The sequence below is a fragment of the Caloenas nicobarica genome, chromosome 4 (assembly GCF_036013445.1).
Source record: "Caloenas nicobarica isolate bCalNic1 chromosome 4, bCalNic1.hap1, whole genome shotgun sequence".
Taxonomy (NCBI): Eukaryota; Metazoa; Chordata; class Aves; order Columbiformes; family Columbidae; genus Caloenas; species Caloenas nicobarica.
In genome coordinates, this window is record NC_088248.1 from 66,425,009 (window position 1) to 66,442,366 (window position 17,358).

The 17,358-nt window shown below is 38.2% G+C and overlaps 1 protein-coding gene across 1 annotated transcript in view; it reads left to right on the forward strand.

Moving 5' to 3' along the window:
* WFS1 (wolframin ER transmembrane glycoprotein) overlaps positions 1–16,185 on the forward strand; it is a 34,343-nt gene extending 18,158 nt beyond the window's left edge. The window contains exons 3-8 of the mRNA XM_065634673.1: positions 2,383–2,465; positions 6,197–6,341; positions 7,202–7,372; positions 8,049–8,129; positions 11,705–11,850; positions 13,483–16,185. Of these exons, the coding sequence (XP_065490745.1) occupies positions 2,383–2,465; positions 6,197–6,341; positions 7,202–7,372; positions 8,049–8,129; positions 11,705–11,850; positions 13,483–15,291 (2,435 nt within the window). The 3' untranslated portion in view covers positions 15,292–16,185. The remainder of the gene's footprint in view (positions 1–2,382; positions 2,466–6,196; positions 6,342–7,201; positions 7,373–8,048; positions 8,130–11,704; positions 11,851–13,482) is intronic.
* Positions 16,186–17,358: the final 1,173 nt, after the last annotated feature.

Consider the following 17,358-nt stretch of genomic DNA (forward strand, 5'->3'; position numbering starts at 1 on the left):
TTCTCAGTGAAGAAGGTGGTAGTTGGAACATAAGGCTGCACATTCTTAGTTTTGCTTTTTTTCTTTTTGTACCATGTTTGCAAAGAACATTTTTTACATGTTAATCTGCAATGTGATTACAATAAAGTAACTTTATCCTGGTGTTGAAGAAGCGCAATGGGAATGCTCTGCAGCTTTCTATTATAATACGTGTTCTTGTCTAACACATTCATCTGAGCAAGAGATGGAAGGGTTCAGAGCCACACCATGTGTGGCAAGTGGAGCAGGAGAGAAAGGAAGCCACTTTGCACATGTAAGCTGCCAGATAATCACTCCTCTTATTAGGGCTAAGATTAATTTAGCAAACTGCTTTTTATGGTTTGCCTATTTTGTGAGGGTGTCTAAATTCCATTTAATTATCAAACACTGACTTCTGAATGGTGCCTCCTGTTTTGGTTTATCCAGAGCATCATCAAAATATTTGTGGTGATCCCTTCTCAACATGTAGAAGCCCTGAACACACACAAAAAAATCCATAGCCAAGACTGCTGCAGAAATTTTGGTGCAAAATAAGTTAATGAATGTGAAAGCACAGAAAAGAAAACAGAAAAGAAACAGAAAAGAACTGCCTTACCCAACTTTTTTTCCTTTGACTGGGGTAGACGGATGAATATTATGTTTATTTAAACAATATGCTCTTTCCTGTAACTTCTTGTTTATTGTAAGCAGAAAGCCCCTGAGTTATGTCTGCTGGTGTGAGTGGTGCCATCTGGAAAACAGGCTTCTGACTTGTTTAGAGTTCAATCCTGTTGCTTATATATCAGAGCAAGGAGATTAAGTGGTTAATTTTGCAGGGATTCTGTTTGCCTGTTTTACAATAATATTTTTACAGCTTTCTGAAAAGACGAAGTACTAAATGAAAATTATTTTTCATTATGTGCCTTGTTTAGCCAGACAACATGTTATAATCTGGCATTAGTATTTTTCCAAGTGGAGCTTGGCAGGCAAAACTGTGGCTTGATGAAGGAGAAAACTTACTTCATGGTTCACTCTTGTTAAAATAGATCCATTTTAATGAAAGCCTTGGCTTGTAGCCTATTCTTGTTTGGAAATAGTCCCAGTACCAGGGATGTTAAAGGATGTATCCCTGTTCTTTGGGAATCAGTTGGAATTGGGTCTATTTCTTTTTCCTCCTGCCTTTTGAAAAAGAGCTGGTACTAAATGGCAGCTCTGCTAGCAGGGCTGCTTACCAGCTTCTCGCATTATTGCTGCCTGAATTAGCTTGAGGCTGAAATCTGTAACTTTGAGTGGATGCCAGAAAACTTCTCTCAGTTGATTTTCCACATTTGGAAACTTTGCTTCCTCATTGTACTTTCTCAAGCTGTCTGTGCCCCCTGTATATCACTACCAGGCATTGTGGTGTGTTTGGGGACCTTGTTGGGGTAATTTGGTACATGTGGGTCAACCTTTGGTGCTTACTGTTGAGTTTGGATCTTCCTTTCTAACCAGGGGTTGAGGTTGGCTGGTAAAACTGTTATTCTGAGTCAGTGGTCTGTTGCCTTTTCTTACACTTACCCAACAAAGTAGAGGTTGTATTGATTTTTCTCTTTAAAATTCTTCCAAACTAATTTATGAGAAATCTTCTAATAAAAAGTAGCAGTTCTGGTCTTTGTCAGCTTTTCCATTAAACTTATTTTTCATCCATCAAGTAGCATGCAGCATGACATTATTTACAAACACTGGATGTCAGCTAAAGCTCTCAAGATCTTTTTCTTTATGATTGACTGGTGAAGCAATATGATGCTTTTGAATAAGAAAATTGAAAAAAGGCTGTGTGTTTACAATAGATATGAAGGAAGAAAAAATTAAGTGCAAGTGAGGTTTACAAGGTGTAATCATTGTTAGTTTCTATGTGCTCCAGTGACTAAGGAGCTGAGTTTTCAAATACACTGGACATGTTTTAAAGGCTGGTTAATTTTTCAAAGCTCTTGAAGAGGTTTCACTACTAAATAAAGAGGCTGGCAGAGGAAAGACTGAAGTGCTATCAAGAATAAGAATAGTAATAGTACAAAAGCTGATCCATACTATGTTTCACATGTGCTTATATTTATCGTAAGGAATATTCTTCTATTGAGAAATGAATCCTTTGGAAGTAGATGAGAAACTGTAAGCTGTATGTGTCGTCCTGTGACAGGTACCAAATAAGCAATGGTAAATATGCTGAAGTACAACACAGGGGGAGCATAAATACTGTAATGAGTTAAATTGCACTGTTCTTACTAAACAGTCATGTTGGATTTTTTAGATATAATCCTTTAATTCTTCAACCACATATAGCAATGATTTAGAAAATACTGTCAAATATCGCTAGTAAACAATTTTCTTTACCAAATTAATTTATAGAGGGCATGAAGGAAGAACCTGAAGTGCTCTTTGAGGAACTGCTTGAGAGGGCCAAAGCTGGAGAACCAAAAGCACAAACGGAGGTAATTTTACATGCTCTTTGTCCAGTCTTGTTTGTTCTTAATTCCAAAAGTAGCACTGCTTGCTGTAGAGCTATTATATTATCTCTTTAGTTGAACTGTATCTGTTTTGCACTTAAACTGTTCAAAGAAAGGTGATGCCAGATGGTTTTTCTGCCTTGAGAAGTGCTGCTTGCTTCAGAGTGTTACTAGTTTCAGATCCAACTCTTGAGTAAGCCTTTGGGCTTTGGCATTCCATTGTCTGGTGTACTGGTCTAGTATAAATAGCTTAAAATTGTTTAGAAGGGTTTTAATTTGTGTTTAACTTAGTTGGTGTTTTACTTGAGCAGTCTTTTCCAGCTCCAGCTTTGATGGCAAAAGGGAGGGGTTATGGTCTCCTATGTGCTCATTGGTGGTTTGGGTTATTCCCCACGGATCACCACTCTGTTTGCAGAAAGAAAAAAGGTGAGAGTGGGAAAGAAACCCTTTTAAAGCTGGTAAAAAAAAAAAAAATATGGCAATACCAGGCTGGCTTCCCACTCTATCTCAATTTGTTTGAGGGGCAGAGTGTCCTTGGAGTTGTAACCAGAGACAGTAATAAATTCCTCAACCTTGAAACAGCTGGTGGCTTTGCAGAGGATAAAGCTTTAGCCTTGAGGGAATCACTCCTATAAAATCCACATTTTGGCTCTATTCCTCCACACAAAAAAAAGCAAACCCCATAAACGTGCTTTCAGGACATAACTTCCAGTTGACTAAGAAATACCTAGTGTAATCTAAGCCTATGATGTGTGCATATATATGTATATAAGTAATAATTTCTTATCCTTCTCAATTCATTCCAGCTTCACTCCCTTCCTTTAGCTCTTTAACTGTGTACACTTTCTATTCCCACACTATAATAGAATTATTGTCATGAAGAGATCCAGCCTACAATTTTGCTTCACTATGCAGTCAGGATGAATTGACTGCCTGAAAAAGAACCCCAAATACAGTCTCTTCTATGCTATCAAATTACTTGTGACTTTTGGAGAGAGAATTAACTTTTAGTTTTTAAAACTGTGGAAAAAAAAGAAAATGGTTCTCTATTGTTGCATATGTCCCTTTAGAATCAGTTAGAAAAATCTATTTTTATTTCTTACCTCTGTAGGAGTATGAACGAGAATCTGAGACAGCAGTGTTGCGCTGCGTGCTAATAATCGTGAAGTCAAACACCAGAAATCACTCAGTTCACTGGCGTGTAGTTACTACTCTGAGTTTACTCAAAAATAACCCTGCAATGACTGTGGAAATAAACGCACTGAGTGGCTGTCAACCTGTATTACTGTAGCTTTATGTAGTTTCTTTATTGAGAAATAACTGTACAGCAATTATGTAAATGAGACACCCACAGCTGGAATTCTGTCACGGAGAGGAGGCAGCTCTGTCTCTAACCAGAGGATCTCTGCAGGGGAACTGCTCCAGGTAACCGCCTCGCTTAGCAAAGCCCACAGGTGAGAGCAGCCTTTGGAGAAGTTCAGTGTGAACATTTGTGTTAAGTCGTCACCAGCTATGACTTCACGTCACAATTTTAGTTCATGGGAGAGAGAATCCCAGGCTGCTAAAATGGCAAATCTGAGGCTGACACCTTTTCCCGTCAGTTCTTCCTCCTTCGATTCCTGCAGGCCAGAGCTTCGCAGCCGTCTTCAGGTGGTTCGTGCAGGAGCTTTGCTATGACAGGGAAAGGTGGCTGTTACATGGGGCTTGTTCAGAGGGAGCTGGTAGACCTTCCAGTGGTATTTCATGTTTGTTATGAGACTTGGAGGTGTTTGGTTTTTTGGTTTTGGGTTGGTTTTTTTTTTTTGCTACCAAAACTTGTAACATACACAAAGGCTTGTAATTTTATAATCAAAATAAAGGGAAAATATTTTCTGGTTGCTTAGATTTTGAAGGTGGGTTCTGTACGTATTTTTGGAGGGGTAGATGATTAAATCTTAATGCTGACCTTAAAAAAAAACAAAAAAAAACAAAAAACCAAAAACAAACCTCAAAAAACCCAAAACAACCAAACAAAACAAACAACTGCCAAACAATTCAAAACAAACCACAGGCAAGTCAAAAACCACTTACATCATAAACCAGGTGTTGTGCTATCATTTTGCTTGTGCAGTTGCCTTGTGCAATATGACTAATTCTAAACTCTGCAATATGAGGTTCTATGTCCAAGAGAGCCTTATAAACTTAAGAGCTGCATCATTAAGTGCTTCTACGCTTGAAGCTTTGCTCAAAATCTCAAACAGCTGTTCTTGTCAGAGGGTGTTATTTTCCATGTAACTTGTTCAAGCAATTCCTTTCTGAAAAAAAATAGCTGAAGGTACATCTGCAGTTGGGGTGATAAACTACCAGGCAATTGCTGAAATCTTTCATTTTTTTTCCATCTCGTATACTCTCTTTTTGGTTTGCCACTGTATCTGTGCATTGCCTGTTGGACTCTGGCATGACTTTGTAATCAATGTTTAGTTCTGTCTCTTGGATTACTTAGGCCGGTTTTTTTTTCTTATTTCTGTATGGTTTTGGACAGCTTCACTGTGGATGCTATGGGTTTAATCACTATGATGTCAACCCAATAACTATCTATGTAGAAGTTGTTGGAGCACTCACTCAAGTGTATGAAAACAGTTGAAAGGCTGTAGACCTAACCTTTACTGGAAGAAAAAGATCTTTTTGATATATCACTGTGTTTAATCTGCGTGGGAATAATGTGAATTATTAACCTTTCAAAGGTATTTCTTTAGTCGCCTTTAGTGGTCATACCAAAGGCAAAGTTTCAGAGAAACTGTCAAGCAGGTTTTTTTCAGCGGATAACACTGTGGACTTATGGAGCTGTACTCTTAAGGTATTGTATTAATTACTTCTAGAATGTAACTGAATTAACAGAAGGGAGAGAAGGAGTGCAGTGAGCCAAGCAAAAGCATTTCCCAGATTCTCCAGGTGTGCAGATAAAATGTCCAGTAGCTTTGGCCACTTTCTGCCATTTAATGTTTTGTTGGCTTGTGGTATGAAAAGCAGAAGTGTTTCATGCTATTGCATATTTACTAGTGTATTATCATATATTTCATTTTTATAGAAGGAAGAAAAAAGGTGGTGTTTTTTTCTTATCTGTAAAACAGTAATAGGCAACTGCTTGATAATTTCTGTGATCCTGAATAGGAGAGTTTTTACAGGCTATTTCACTGAATTTGCTTGATGCTTAAGCAGTATTATTCTGTTCACTAACTAATGATGAGTTAGCTTTGACCTTCAGTGGCTGACCTGCCGTGGGTCAGGGATTTCATTGCTGAAGCCTCCTTCCACATCGAGGCCCTTTGTCAATAACTTCATCTGAATTTCTGAATGTCACTGGGCACCAGGTTATTACACTTAATTTTTGTGTTTCTAAAATGATGCTAGCAGTGTTGTCTGACCATTGTTGTAGGAAGAAGATAATTCAAGAAGTCTTTTAACACCAGCAGCTTTACCTGCTCCTGCTTGATGCCCAAAGACCCACAGCGAGTAATTCATTGACCTGGCTAAATGTATTGTGATTCCTTCTTGCTTCCAGTTCTAGAGACTGATCTTTCCCTGCAGAAGATCAACTTACAGCTATGTTCTTTAGTGCTATGAGCAACTGTTTTGACCTTTTGTTATTCTAGCTGAGTTCCAGGGAGTAGGAGGGAAGAAACAGAGACAGAGTGTATTTCAGTAATTGAAGGAATTCTGTTCCCTACTTGTTCCAGGTGGGGAAACACTTCTTAAGATTAGCAGAAGAGGAGGATGAAGAACTTAACAACTGTAGTGCAGTTGACTGGTTCATCCTTGCTGCTAAACAAGGACGAAGAGAAGCCGTCAAACTGTTGCGTAGATGCCTGGCAGACAGAAGAGGTATGGGTTCTCTTGAGACTTTTTGCTTGCACTTCCCACTTGATCTGAAATAATGCTGTATTCATTTTAACACTGAAAAGAGGGGTGAAAATATGATAGGAATGTTCATGGCAAAATTATGTGAGTAGTTGGTGGCAGTCTGTTCAGATAGGTAATTTAAAAAGCATTGATTGCTGATACTGCTCATAAAAGCATTTATATTAATTATTTGCTTTAATTCCTTCATGGAATTCATGCTTGTTCTTCCCCTTCCCACCTTTCCTTGAAGCTTCTTTTCTTTGACTGTGGAGGTCATATATAACCACACAACACCTACATATCCACTGTTGTTTCATTCTTTTGCCCATCTCCAACCTCTATCCTAATTGGTGTTTTTCACTATCTCCTTCCACTTTAAGATTCACATCTTCCTTCATGCTACTTCCCACACTTGGAATGGTCTCCTGTCATCTGCCAACTGTCTGAACTCTGATTTATAGGGGGAAAAAAAGGAAAACAAACAAACCAACCAAAAAAAACCAACAAACTTTTTCTTAAATTCTTGCTGCCTTTTACATGTCACCCATGCGTATCTGCACCACCTTTTACCTGAACCGCTGTACTTAAAAATTGGAAGCAAGACATAACGATATTGTGTGTCGTGCACAGTCTTTGAAGTACAGTTTAAGTTTTAGCCAAGCAATTAGATTTTTATAAGCAATGGGCACAGAAAGGCATTCGAGTAATTTACTTAGGTAGTCAAGATGTGAATGAAACTTGAGAAGTTTCAGACTAAACTGAGAAAAATAAATTGTGGGCAAATCTGTCATTTCTGCATGGATGTGGGATAATAGTTTGTAATGTATTTTTCTTTTCTTGAGGCATCACTTCTGAGAATGAGCAAGAAGTGAAAAAGTTATCATCTGAGACTGACTTGGAGAGAGCTGTGAGGAAAGCTGCCTTAGTCATGTACTGGAAATTAAACCCAAAAAAGAAGAAGCAGTTAGCAGTTTCTGAAATGCTGGAAAATGTTGGGCAAGTTGACAATGAAGGTTTGTTTATGACCTGATTTATGGTATTGATAAAATACAGACTTACAGGCAGAATACAGCTAGAAACATGAAGGTGTTTCTAAACAGTCAGGCACGAGGTAACAGTAAAAATGTATGATCTACTTAAGAAAAAGTGTTCATAACTCCAACTCTTTTAATAGCTGTGTTCTCTGGACCAATAAAATTAGTTCACAACGGCCTGACAACTCTTGGTCTAGGTTGTGATTCAGCTAAGCGCTCATTTGAGTGCCCAAATATTAAAAATACCTTGATTCAACACTCGCTATCCTTGGAAAAGAAATCTTTTATGGCTTTGCTGTGTTTGATATTTTTTTTTCCTTAACAGTCATTCTGATTATGTTTTACTAGATATTTCAATTTACAAACCCAGTCTTCAAGACATCTGGCTCACTCTGCCATTACAGCAGTATATGTTAGCTATGCCAATGCCATTCTCTTTTCTAATACAGTAGTAGGAATATAGAAAGCTATATAGCCACTTTTTACCTGTTTATATGTATGTTTGTCTCTTCCTGAGTTCGAGGAAATTGAGATTTTTCTGAAATTCAGAAATTTCAGATTCTCCAGATATTGTCGCTTGAAGAACATTCTGGTTATTGTTTGACCACTTTAACTGACTGCTTTGACTTTCCATAAACTTCTCTTACTGAACCAGATGGTGAGAAGCAACCTGGCCCTGTCCCCGCATCGGTGCAGAAGCAGAGACGAATGCTGGAGCGATTAGTGAGCAGTGAATGTGAGTGCATGCTGCTGCTTTCCACCTTTGCCTGTTGTTTTGGTTTCTGTTATGTTTTTCTGAGGAATTTTGTGCTGCCACAGTAAGAATGTATAGTAAGTTTTCATTGCTATGAACTGCTAGCGCTAGTTTGTTTTATGTGCAAAGTAAATCTGTATGTGAACTCACAGAAGACATCACCATTACAGTCAACTTGTCAGTGATTAGTATACTAAGAGGAGTTTGCATGTCATTTGTTATTTTTATATTCTTGCCCTTTCAGCACTTACAAGTCTATTTTTAGTTCTAAACTACAGTAAGCTTTCTGATTACAATAAGATAATTAATTATGCAACCATTTAATGCCAGCAGGTTCCCCCATTCTATTTGCCTTGCTTCTGTTTCCCATTCTGTTATAATTAATGTTTGTCTTTTCATATTTGTTCAAGAATTGATATAGGAAGGATGCATCAAGATATTTCTTTCAAAACTTAGGAGGAGCTTTGTTCATGTAGTGGGGAGAATTAACTCACACAAGGTCAGATTTGTAGACCAAGTCTTTGAGTTTTGAAAGGTATGGTGGGGTGATGGGTTGGAATTGAGATAAAGTTCTCCCTAGCCTTGCATACCTAAGAAATGCTGCTATGCTGTTGAGCCTTCAGGAGGAAAGTCAAATTATAAAATTAAGAAAATGAATTATAAACAATGCAGCATGTGTAGTTTTTCAAGAATCTTACCTAACGTAAGGTTTGATTAGTCATTGTCAGGAAAATCTCACGTTCTTGAAATGCAGTAAGTCATATGGGGCATTGGGCTAGTTGACCTTTAAAGGTCCCTTCCAACCCAAATCCCAAATTATTCTATGAATCTATGATATGAAATACTTCAAGTTCAATCTAGATCAGTTCTTGAAGAGCACTTTTAAATGTCGCAAACCGTATCACTTACTAATACATCTGTGGTTGAGATTATGTTTAACTGAAGTGTCATATGTGGATTAGTGAGCCACATCTGGGGGTTTGCCCTTTAAACTCCTTGAAATATTAGATTTATATTTCATTAGGTCAGTTTGGCCTTCAAGGATTGTGTTCACTACGTGGGTCACTTCTGAAAATAACATTCCTAAGAAGAGTGGAGTGTTTCAGTTTTACGTTGACTTTCGAAGAAGTAAGAGAGGAAGAGGCACGTGTGCCTGTGTACAGGACTGAGGGAGCAGGTGATGGAGAAATAGTATTTTGGAGAGCAAGCTTCTGGTCCTATCAAAACTTCTATGAGAGCAGGTCAGCTGCTTTTGTTACATGTCTGCCACTTCTGGAAAGCTGGGAGTAGTCCTTCAAGGATAAGGCTATTATGGTTCACTGTCTGATCATCACAAGGCAGATGTGTCAGGGTGTATTGGATCCATGTTTCATTGGTGCTTACTGGATGACACTACTGTCCTTTCCATCCCTTAGCTGAACTGGCACATGCTGATAGAGCGTGAGCACAAAGCAAGTAATTTTTTTCTGGATTATTCAGTAATTCAAAGAATGTCAGACAAGGAACTTGCTTTTTTTTTTTCTTTTTTGAAGGCCTAAATGGCAGATAAAATAACAGGAGAGTAAATGAACCTATATGTAAGCGTAGGCAGAAATTGATGTGCATATTTTTCTTTTTCTACAGCAGATGGGGGAGGCAGGGGAATTTGTCATAACCAAATTGAAGAAAAAAATCTATGAATAATAAAGTAGAATCTACAACATACACTTTTTATATCAATTTAAGAGACACTTGGGTGACAAAATACTAATGACGTTTAAAAACGAAAAGTTTTCATCAAACACTTACAGTGGGAGTTAAGCTGTTACGTCTTCTCTAGAGAGCTTTTATCTTTTCACAGATGAGTAAGACAGCTGTTACTCTCCAGAATTTACTTCTCTAATCCACTGAGTTTCTACATGTATCTTGCCAGCCGGAGGTTCTTCCTTTGGTTTTAATACATTGCCAATACTTAGGAGATGATTTTTAAGCTAGATATGTGTTTGCAGATATCTGATCTGGGCTATCCTTAATGAAGGTTTAAACAGAAGATTAGAGCTGACATTTTCAATGGACAGTTGTTGCGTGCCTGAGAGTATACATGTCATTACATTTGATAGGCCATCTATACATAGTAAGTTAATGATTCCTTCCCACTCAGGATGTCCCTTGGTCCTGTAAAAGTGCCATTAAGGAATTTTTGTGAGGTTCTAACCATGTTTGCTTGCTGATGTCACGCCAAAAAACCTGTATATTTTGTTCCAATAGGACAATACATTTAGATGACACATTTGGTATCAGGCTTGATCTGAACTGCACCAAGACAGCTAATGAGTCTTACTGATTTTTTTGTGCAAGTGATGTCACCTTACAGTCTGTGAATTATAAGAACAGTTAGCAAAAATAAATCTTGTTTCTTGGGAGGCAAGCCAGATGGTATTTTGTGGGACATACAGGTTCATGGGGGAGTGGGGGCGGGTGGGGGAAGTAAAAGACCGAGCAAAAGGCAACATCCATATTGTAAGATTAAAGCAAAAGATAGATTGTAAGCTGAACTCTTTCAACACCCCTCTTCCTGTAGCAAGTATCTTGACAAGAACCCTTTCTTTTGTTCTGTATCTACAGTGTTTTCAATATTAAATAGTGATATATTTATATATAACTTATATATAACTTCTACAAATGTAGCGGGTTTTTTAATTAAAAATTAATAGTCTCAAACCCACTAATCCTCTGATTTTAAATTTACTGAAGCAGTTCATTTTTCTTTCTCTTTAAAATCTCAAACTAGTATTAAGCAGGCCAGCTTTCATATCTTTGTATCAGCTGACTAGCTAAACTTACTGTGTAGGAGGTGTGTTACAGATTTTTGTCATTCAAAACTCTTTCATATCTACAGCAATGTCATTTGCTTTAGTGTATGGAAAAATTTGCTGTTAATTGTCCTTCTTTACAAACGGCATCAAGCTTGTCTACCATGGAAACTAGCTAATCTATGCTAACGTAAGGAGCTGGCTGTGAGAAGAGTTTGAAGCAGCGTATAAATCATCTTCTGTCTTGCAGCACCCCTAGAGTTTTCAGAAGTAACCTCTTGCCTCCCTTCTGCTCACAGGAGTGGATAAGAATCTTCCACAGCAGAGTGATAAATTTTGTCTCTATGCACAACTGAGCAAAGTATATTTTGTTGCTGGCTTTCTGTTTTAGGTCACAGTTGCTATAGTTTGGAGAAGGCCCTTTGTATAATCACACAGCGTATTAAATTAATACATTGTAAGTAATCTGTGTTTAGTCTTGTAGATATGAATAACTGGGCATTTCCCATAATTATATGTCTGACTTATGAACTCAGAAAAATGACTGTTAAATGCCAAATCAATATTGCTGGCACGAGCAGCTTGTTGTTTTCAGCACTGATCACAGAAAAAGTTGCAACGTAAGCCCGTGTTACCAGTAGTTCAGTTCTTGAAGCCCAGAGTAGATCTTCTTTAATATCAGGAGAGCAAATTAATATTCCAGCTCATAACCAGTACAGTTTTGTAGTGATACTATTAACTCAAAGTCTTCATTTTATATTTTAGCTAAAAAATTTATTGCTTTGGATGACTTTGTTGAAATTACAAAGAAGTATGCAAAGGGAATCATCCCATCTAACCTGATTGTGCAGGAGGAGGAAGACGATGAATTGGCAGGGAAGACTCCTGAAGAGTTACCCCTGCGGCTGAAGGTAAAAAGGAACTACTGAACAGGTTATGTTGAAGGGCTCTTAACTTACACATTTCAGACAAGACAGAGATGACTTGCACGTCATTATTAAAGCTGATGTTTAGTTTATATAGGTCAGTATGAGAATCATTGCTGTAATGGTTTTTTTACTTGACTTCATATATGTTTACAGTTTCACATATATAAGTCGTATATTTAAGAGAAAGGGATAATGGTTTTCCCTGGAAGAAGGCAATCTACAGTCATTACATCTCAGTGAGGATGTAAATGTTCCTGTCATAACTACCATATTTTTATTATAGATGTTATTAAATGCTTCATATCTTTCTTATTTAAACAGGAGCAAGCAGGTGGGAAAAATTATCCATAGCCTTGAGGTGTGAAAAGGTTCTAATGGTAGAACTTGTTAGTGGTTTGCTATACTGATAATTCTGTAGGTAGTGAAAGAAGGGAAGATTAAGGTGCATGCACTCTTTACTGGTATAAATTTTGAGCAAGGTAGGGGATCTCTAGCTGCTGATAGGTGAGATTTTGATGTAATTGTCATTTTGTTGTCTATTATCATATGGTAGGGGTGAAAAAAAGGGGGAGGGGATGAGGGGTATCTCTTTCCAATCTTTGAATAACTAATATTCTGAAAGAGATGCATTTATGAAGAAGAACAGGAATACCTAATAAATATGCTTATGCCCAAGTCATCATGTGTGTTGTTCCAGTCCATCACAATGCATAGATACTTGAAGCATTCTTGGCCTTTCCCTTGAACTAATAAATACAAAAGCATAAGTTCCAGGGAAACATAAAAACTATGGGTTTATGGGAGAAGGAGGATTGTTTGCAGCACCTAATGTGCAAATGCAATATTTGAATATGTTTTTGAAAAATCCTGTACCTTGGTCTCGATCCTATGTAAAGCATGTGGTTGGTCATAGGAAGAGGATTTGATCCAGCAGTGCCTCTGTTTGGTGACTGTGTTGGAAACTGCCACATAACATAGGTAGAACTTCAAGGTCCTGGACAGTCACTGTTGTGGAGTTAAAAGAATCCCTAAACATGTAGTCATTGTAGTTAAAGATATTTCGGCTGCTTTGAAACCAGATTTTGACAGCTGCATCCCTAGCTGCCTTAAAGGTAAAGCAAAACTGTAAAGGCTTCCTGTAAGTGCGTATGAGTCATATGCACTACTTCCTGTAGTCTATATGCAGTTCAGAATGTATATATAATCCTTACAGAACACTGGTAGATTCAAGTGCTTTAAAGCTGCAGTACTCACAGCTCAAGTAATGACTTAAGACAGTACAGGACTCCAGCCATGTAGTTTATCTTCAGTATGAAGTTAGCAGAGCAGAATATTTGACTAGGAAGCCATTTAATTATACGTGTCAAAGGTAATGAAATACATGTTTCCTGAAATCAAAATCGCCTCTGAGCTTCGTCTGACCGAATTAATCAAAATAGAGCTAATAATATCAGACAAAGTAATCTCATTTTATTGGCAACATTTGTCTGAAATATAAATTTTTCCATCTCAGCTGAGATTAGGTGACTGACTGCTACTGCTTCAGCTAAGAATATCTGTGATATAAGGATACAAAACTGCTCATAAATAAAATGTTTCTTTCTCTCTTTCCAGGTTGTAAAATATCCACTTCATGCCATTATGGAAATTAAAGAATACCTTATAGATATTGCATCAAAGGCAGGAATGCATTGGCTGTCTACCATTGTTCCAACACACCATATCAATGCTCTCATCTTTTTCTTCATCATCAGTAATCTGACAATTGATTTTTTTGCCTTCATTATTCCGTTAGTCATATTCTATTTGTCCTTCATTTCTATGGTGATTTGCACACTGAAAGTTTTTCAGGACAGTAAGGCTTGGGAAAACTTCCGTGCTTTAACTGACTTACTGCTTCGTTTTGAGCCAAACCTAGATGTTGAGCAAGCTGAGGTGAACTTTGGATGGAATCACTTAGAGCCGTATATTTATTTTTTACTCTCAGTATTCTTTGTCATTTTTTCTTTCCCTATAGCAAGCAAAGACTGTATACCGTGCTCAGAGTTAGCTACCATCTCGGTTTTCTTCACAGTGACAAGTTACATGAGTTTAAGCACGTGTGCAGAACCTTACACACGAAGAGCATTAATGACCGAGATAGCAGCAGGTTGCTTATCCCTTTTGCAGGTATTACCTGGGAATTTTGGCTACTTGAAATTCTTGGGTAAAACCTTCTTTACTGTTCCTGTAGGCCATTTCTTTGTGATAAATGTAAGCATCCCATGCCTTCTGTTCTTGTACTTGTTCTATCTTTTCTTTAGAATGGCACAACTACGGAACTTTAAAGGCACCTACTGCTACCTAGTCCCGTATCTGGTCTGTTTTATGTGGTGCGAGCTCTCTGTGGTCATTCTGCGGGAATCCTCTGGCATTGGGCTCGTTCGTGCATCAATAGGTTATTTTCTGTTTCTCTTTGCGCTCCCAGTACTGGGTGTGGGCATTGCACTGATGTGTCTTATCCATTTCATTAAGTGGTTTGTGTCTCTGGAGCTCACGAAAATTGTAGTGACTCTGGTTTTGTGTACTGTTCCTTTGCTGTTCCGATGGTGGACGAAAGTTAACGTCTCTGTAGTCGACGTGGTTAAATCCCTCACTCGAAGCTCAATCGTGAAACTCATTCTGGTGTGGATTACAGCTGTAGTGTTGTTCTGTTGGTTCTATGTGTATCGGTCAGAGGGAATGAAAGTTTACAACTCCACCTTGACGTGGAATCAGTATGCTTTCCTCTGCGGACCCCGATCGTGGAAGGAGACTAACATGGCACGTACTCAGATTTTATGTAGTCACCTGGAAGGACACAGAGTGACGTGGACTGGGCGGTTCAAGTATGTGCGTGTTACAGAAATCGAAAATAGCGCAGAATCTGCAATAAACATGCTTCCACTTTTTATTGGTGATTGGATGAGATGCTTGTATGGTGAATCCTACCCTCTTTGTGACCCCAAAAATGTCACGTTGGAAGAGGAAGAATTGTGTCGTCTGAAGTATTTGACAAAGCATAACTGCCACATGAAAATGTTTGATCGGTACAAATTTGAAATAACTGTGGGCATGCCTTTCAGTAGCAAAAATGGAACCAAGTCTATAGAGGAGGATGATATAACCAAAGATATTGTGCTGAAGGCAAGCAATGAGTTTAAAAAAGTGTTGTTGAACTTGAGGCAAGGAAGTATAATTGAATTCAGCACAATTCTGGAGGGTCGTCTTGGCAGTAAATGGCCTGTCTTTGAACTGAAAGCAATCACTTGCTTGAATTGCATGTCTAAACTCTTACCTGCAGGGAGGCATGTGAAAATAGAGCATGACTGGAGGAGCACAGTGCATAAAGCCATTAAATTCGCTTTTGATTTTTTCTTCTTCCCATTCCTGTCAGCTGCATAATGAGCTCTCGTATTGGTTCAGTGGTATCTTCAGTGTACACTGCATTTACACTACCAAAGGTTTGGCTTCTTGAAAGGGAAGAAAAGAAAACAAAAACCACCTTGCTGTAGCAATGTTCAAAATGTATGCTAATGTAGAGCATTGGTTGAGTTTTGTAAGTGTACACACTGTATCCTGACTTTAAACCCTGTATGACTGAAGTAATATACACTAGTTTTAATATTATAAATGAATGCAGGGGATTGCTGCTGACTAATTGCATGGAGATGATTTTGTCCAAAATGGGTATGTATTTGCCCGTGGTACAACACTAGATGCATTCACTGACTCGATGTTAAAAGCACTTTACTCTTTAAATATTCACAACATGCCCATTTGTATTTTCACAGGTATGATTTAGAATAGGTAGCTGACAACAGCTTATATTGCATATATTGCTAGTATTTATTTGGTGTTTTCTAGGAAGAAGTGATCTTATAGTCAGTACCTGGTGGTGATATCTGCGTAGAGAACTTATTGTTTCAGTATTTGTCCAGAAGATAGTGACTTCAATGTTTTTTTGAAAGGGCACACCGTTTCACACCCCAGCAAGGCTGTAAAAAGTCCTCAAGCGTCCATTTTGCATTAAATATTGTGTACAAAATATGCTATTTGTTCTGATTGGTTGTGATAGCTACACATATGACATTAAGGTATAATCCCTGCTGGTGTTTGGAGGATGAACACTAGAGAGTGAGGCTGGTATTGAGATGGTGCCAGTAACACACAAGCCAAAGCAACTGAAAATAGTACCTAAAAGTCTACAGTGGAAACTGAAATAGTACATTTGTTTAATGATTTGTATTGTGCAAATAAACATAAAATACAAACTTGAATTAAACGAGTACAACATTTGTTCATTGTGCTTTGATTTTGTGAGCAGTTGTTTATGTTGTGCTAATAACAGCTTTCACTGCAAAATACCATTTAGAATGTTTAAAATTTTGGGGTGTGAGATATTTGTAGTTTTACTTCACGTTATTTCAAGCTAGCAGTGAAATTGGAGGGCACCGGGTGAAGTTTTTGTAGCTCACAAATCTAGACGTGGCCCTGCTTTCATTGGGACTTATTACCTTTTTTAACCATTGGATGACTGTATTTCGCAGATGCGTCAGGCTATTAATATTTCCCTCACTACATTTCCACTGATGGTGCATTAGATCCTATTTGCCTTTGCATATCAGTCCTCACTGGGGGTTGGGGCAGGGGGGCGAGTTATCAGTGAAAACTCTTGATAGGGAAAGGGAAATCTTGGGGAAAATGAGGCATCTGGCTGCCCTCCAGCTGTGATCACCCTCTTGAACATCACCCCGGGCTGCAGTTGGGAAGAAGCCAAAGGCGCCTCCAGGCGAGCTGCCAGTTCCACGGCAGGGAGCCAAGCCCGACGTTGCAGAGCAGAAGCCTCCACCATCCAAAGCCATCTAGTCATGTCTGAGCCCATCACAAAATCTATGAGGTACGATTACGTCTTCCAGGCGCTTTCTAGTTTGGAAAACTGTCAACCATGTCTCTGTTTCCATCTGGGGAAAATAAATGGTGTAAGGTAGCAGGTAAATGCAGATTTCGACATGTTTTTGCTTACCTGGTCCCATTTTGGCTGGAAATAAGCCTAACTTAGCCTTTTCACCTGTTGTGAGAACATCCATAGGCTCTTTTCAAATACTTGAACATTCTTCCTGGCTCTGAAATTTAAGCACAAAAGGTGCAGATTTTTGTTTTCCTTATGTACATGTAGCTGAAACTTCTATTCATATGTTTGTCAGGATAAAAAAAAGGCAACAGTCTTGGTATTCAGAACTAACATTAAAAATTATTCTGTTTTTAGCTTTTACTCTTTGTAAGGATGTCAATTTACTGACTTATGGTGGTGCATTTTGAAGAAGTTACTACATATCCTGAAAAGGACAAATTGATTGAAGTCAGATGTGGGAAGTCTTGCAAGAAGAGGGAGAGTATTTTATTGATTTCTTTGGAAGGAATTGCTTTTTAAGAGGAGATGAAAGGGTTAATGCAGGTACATCAGTTCCA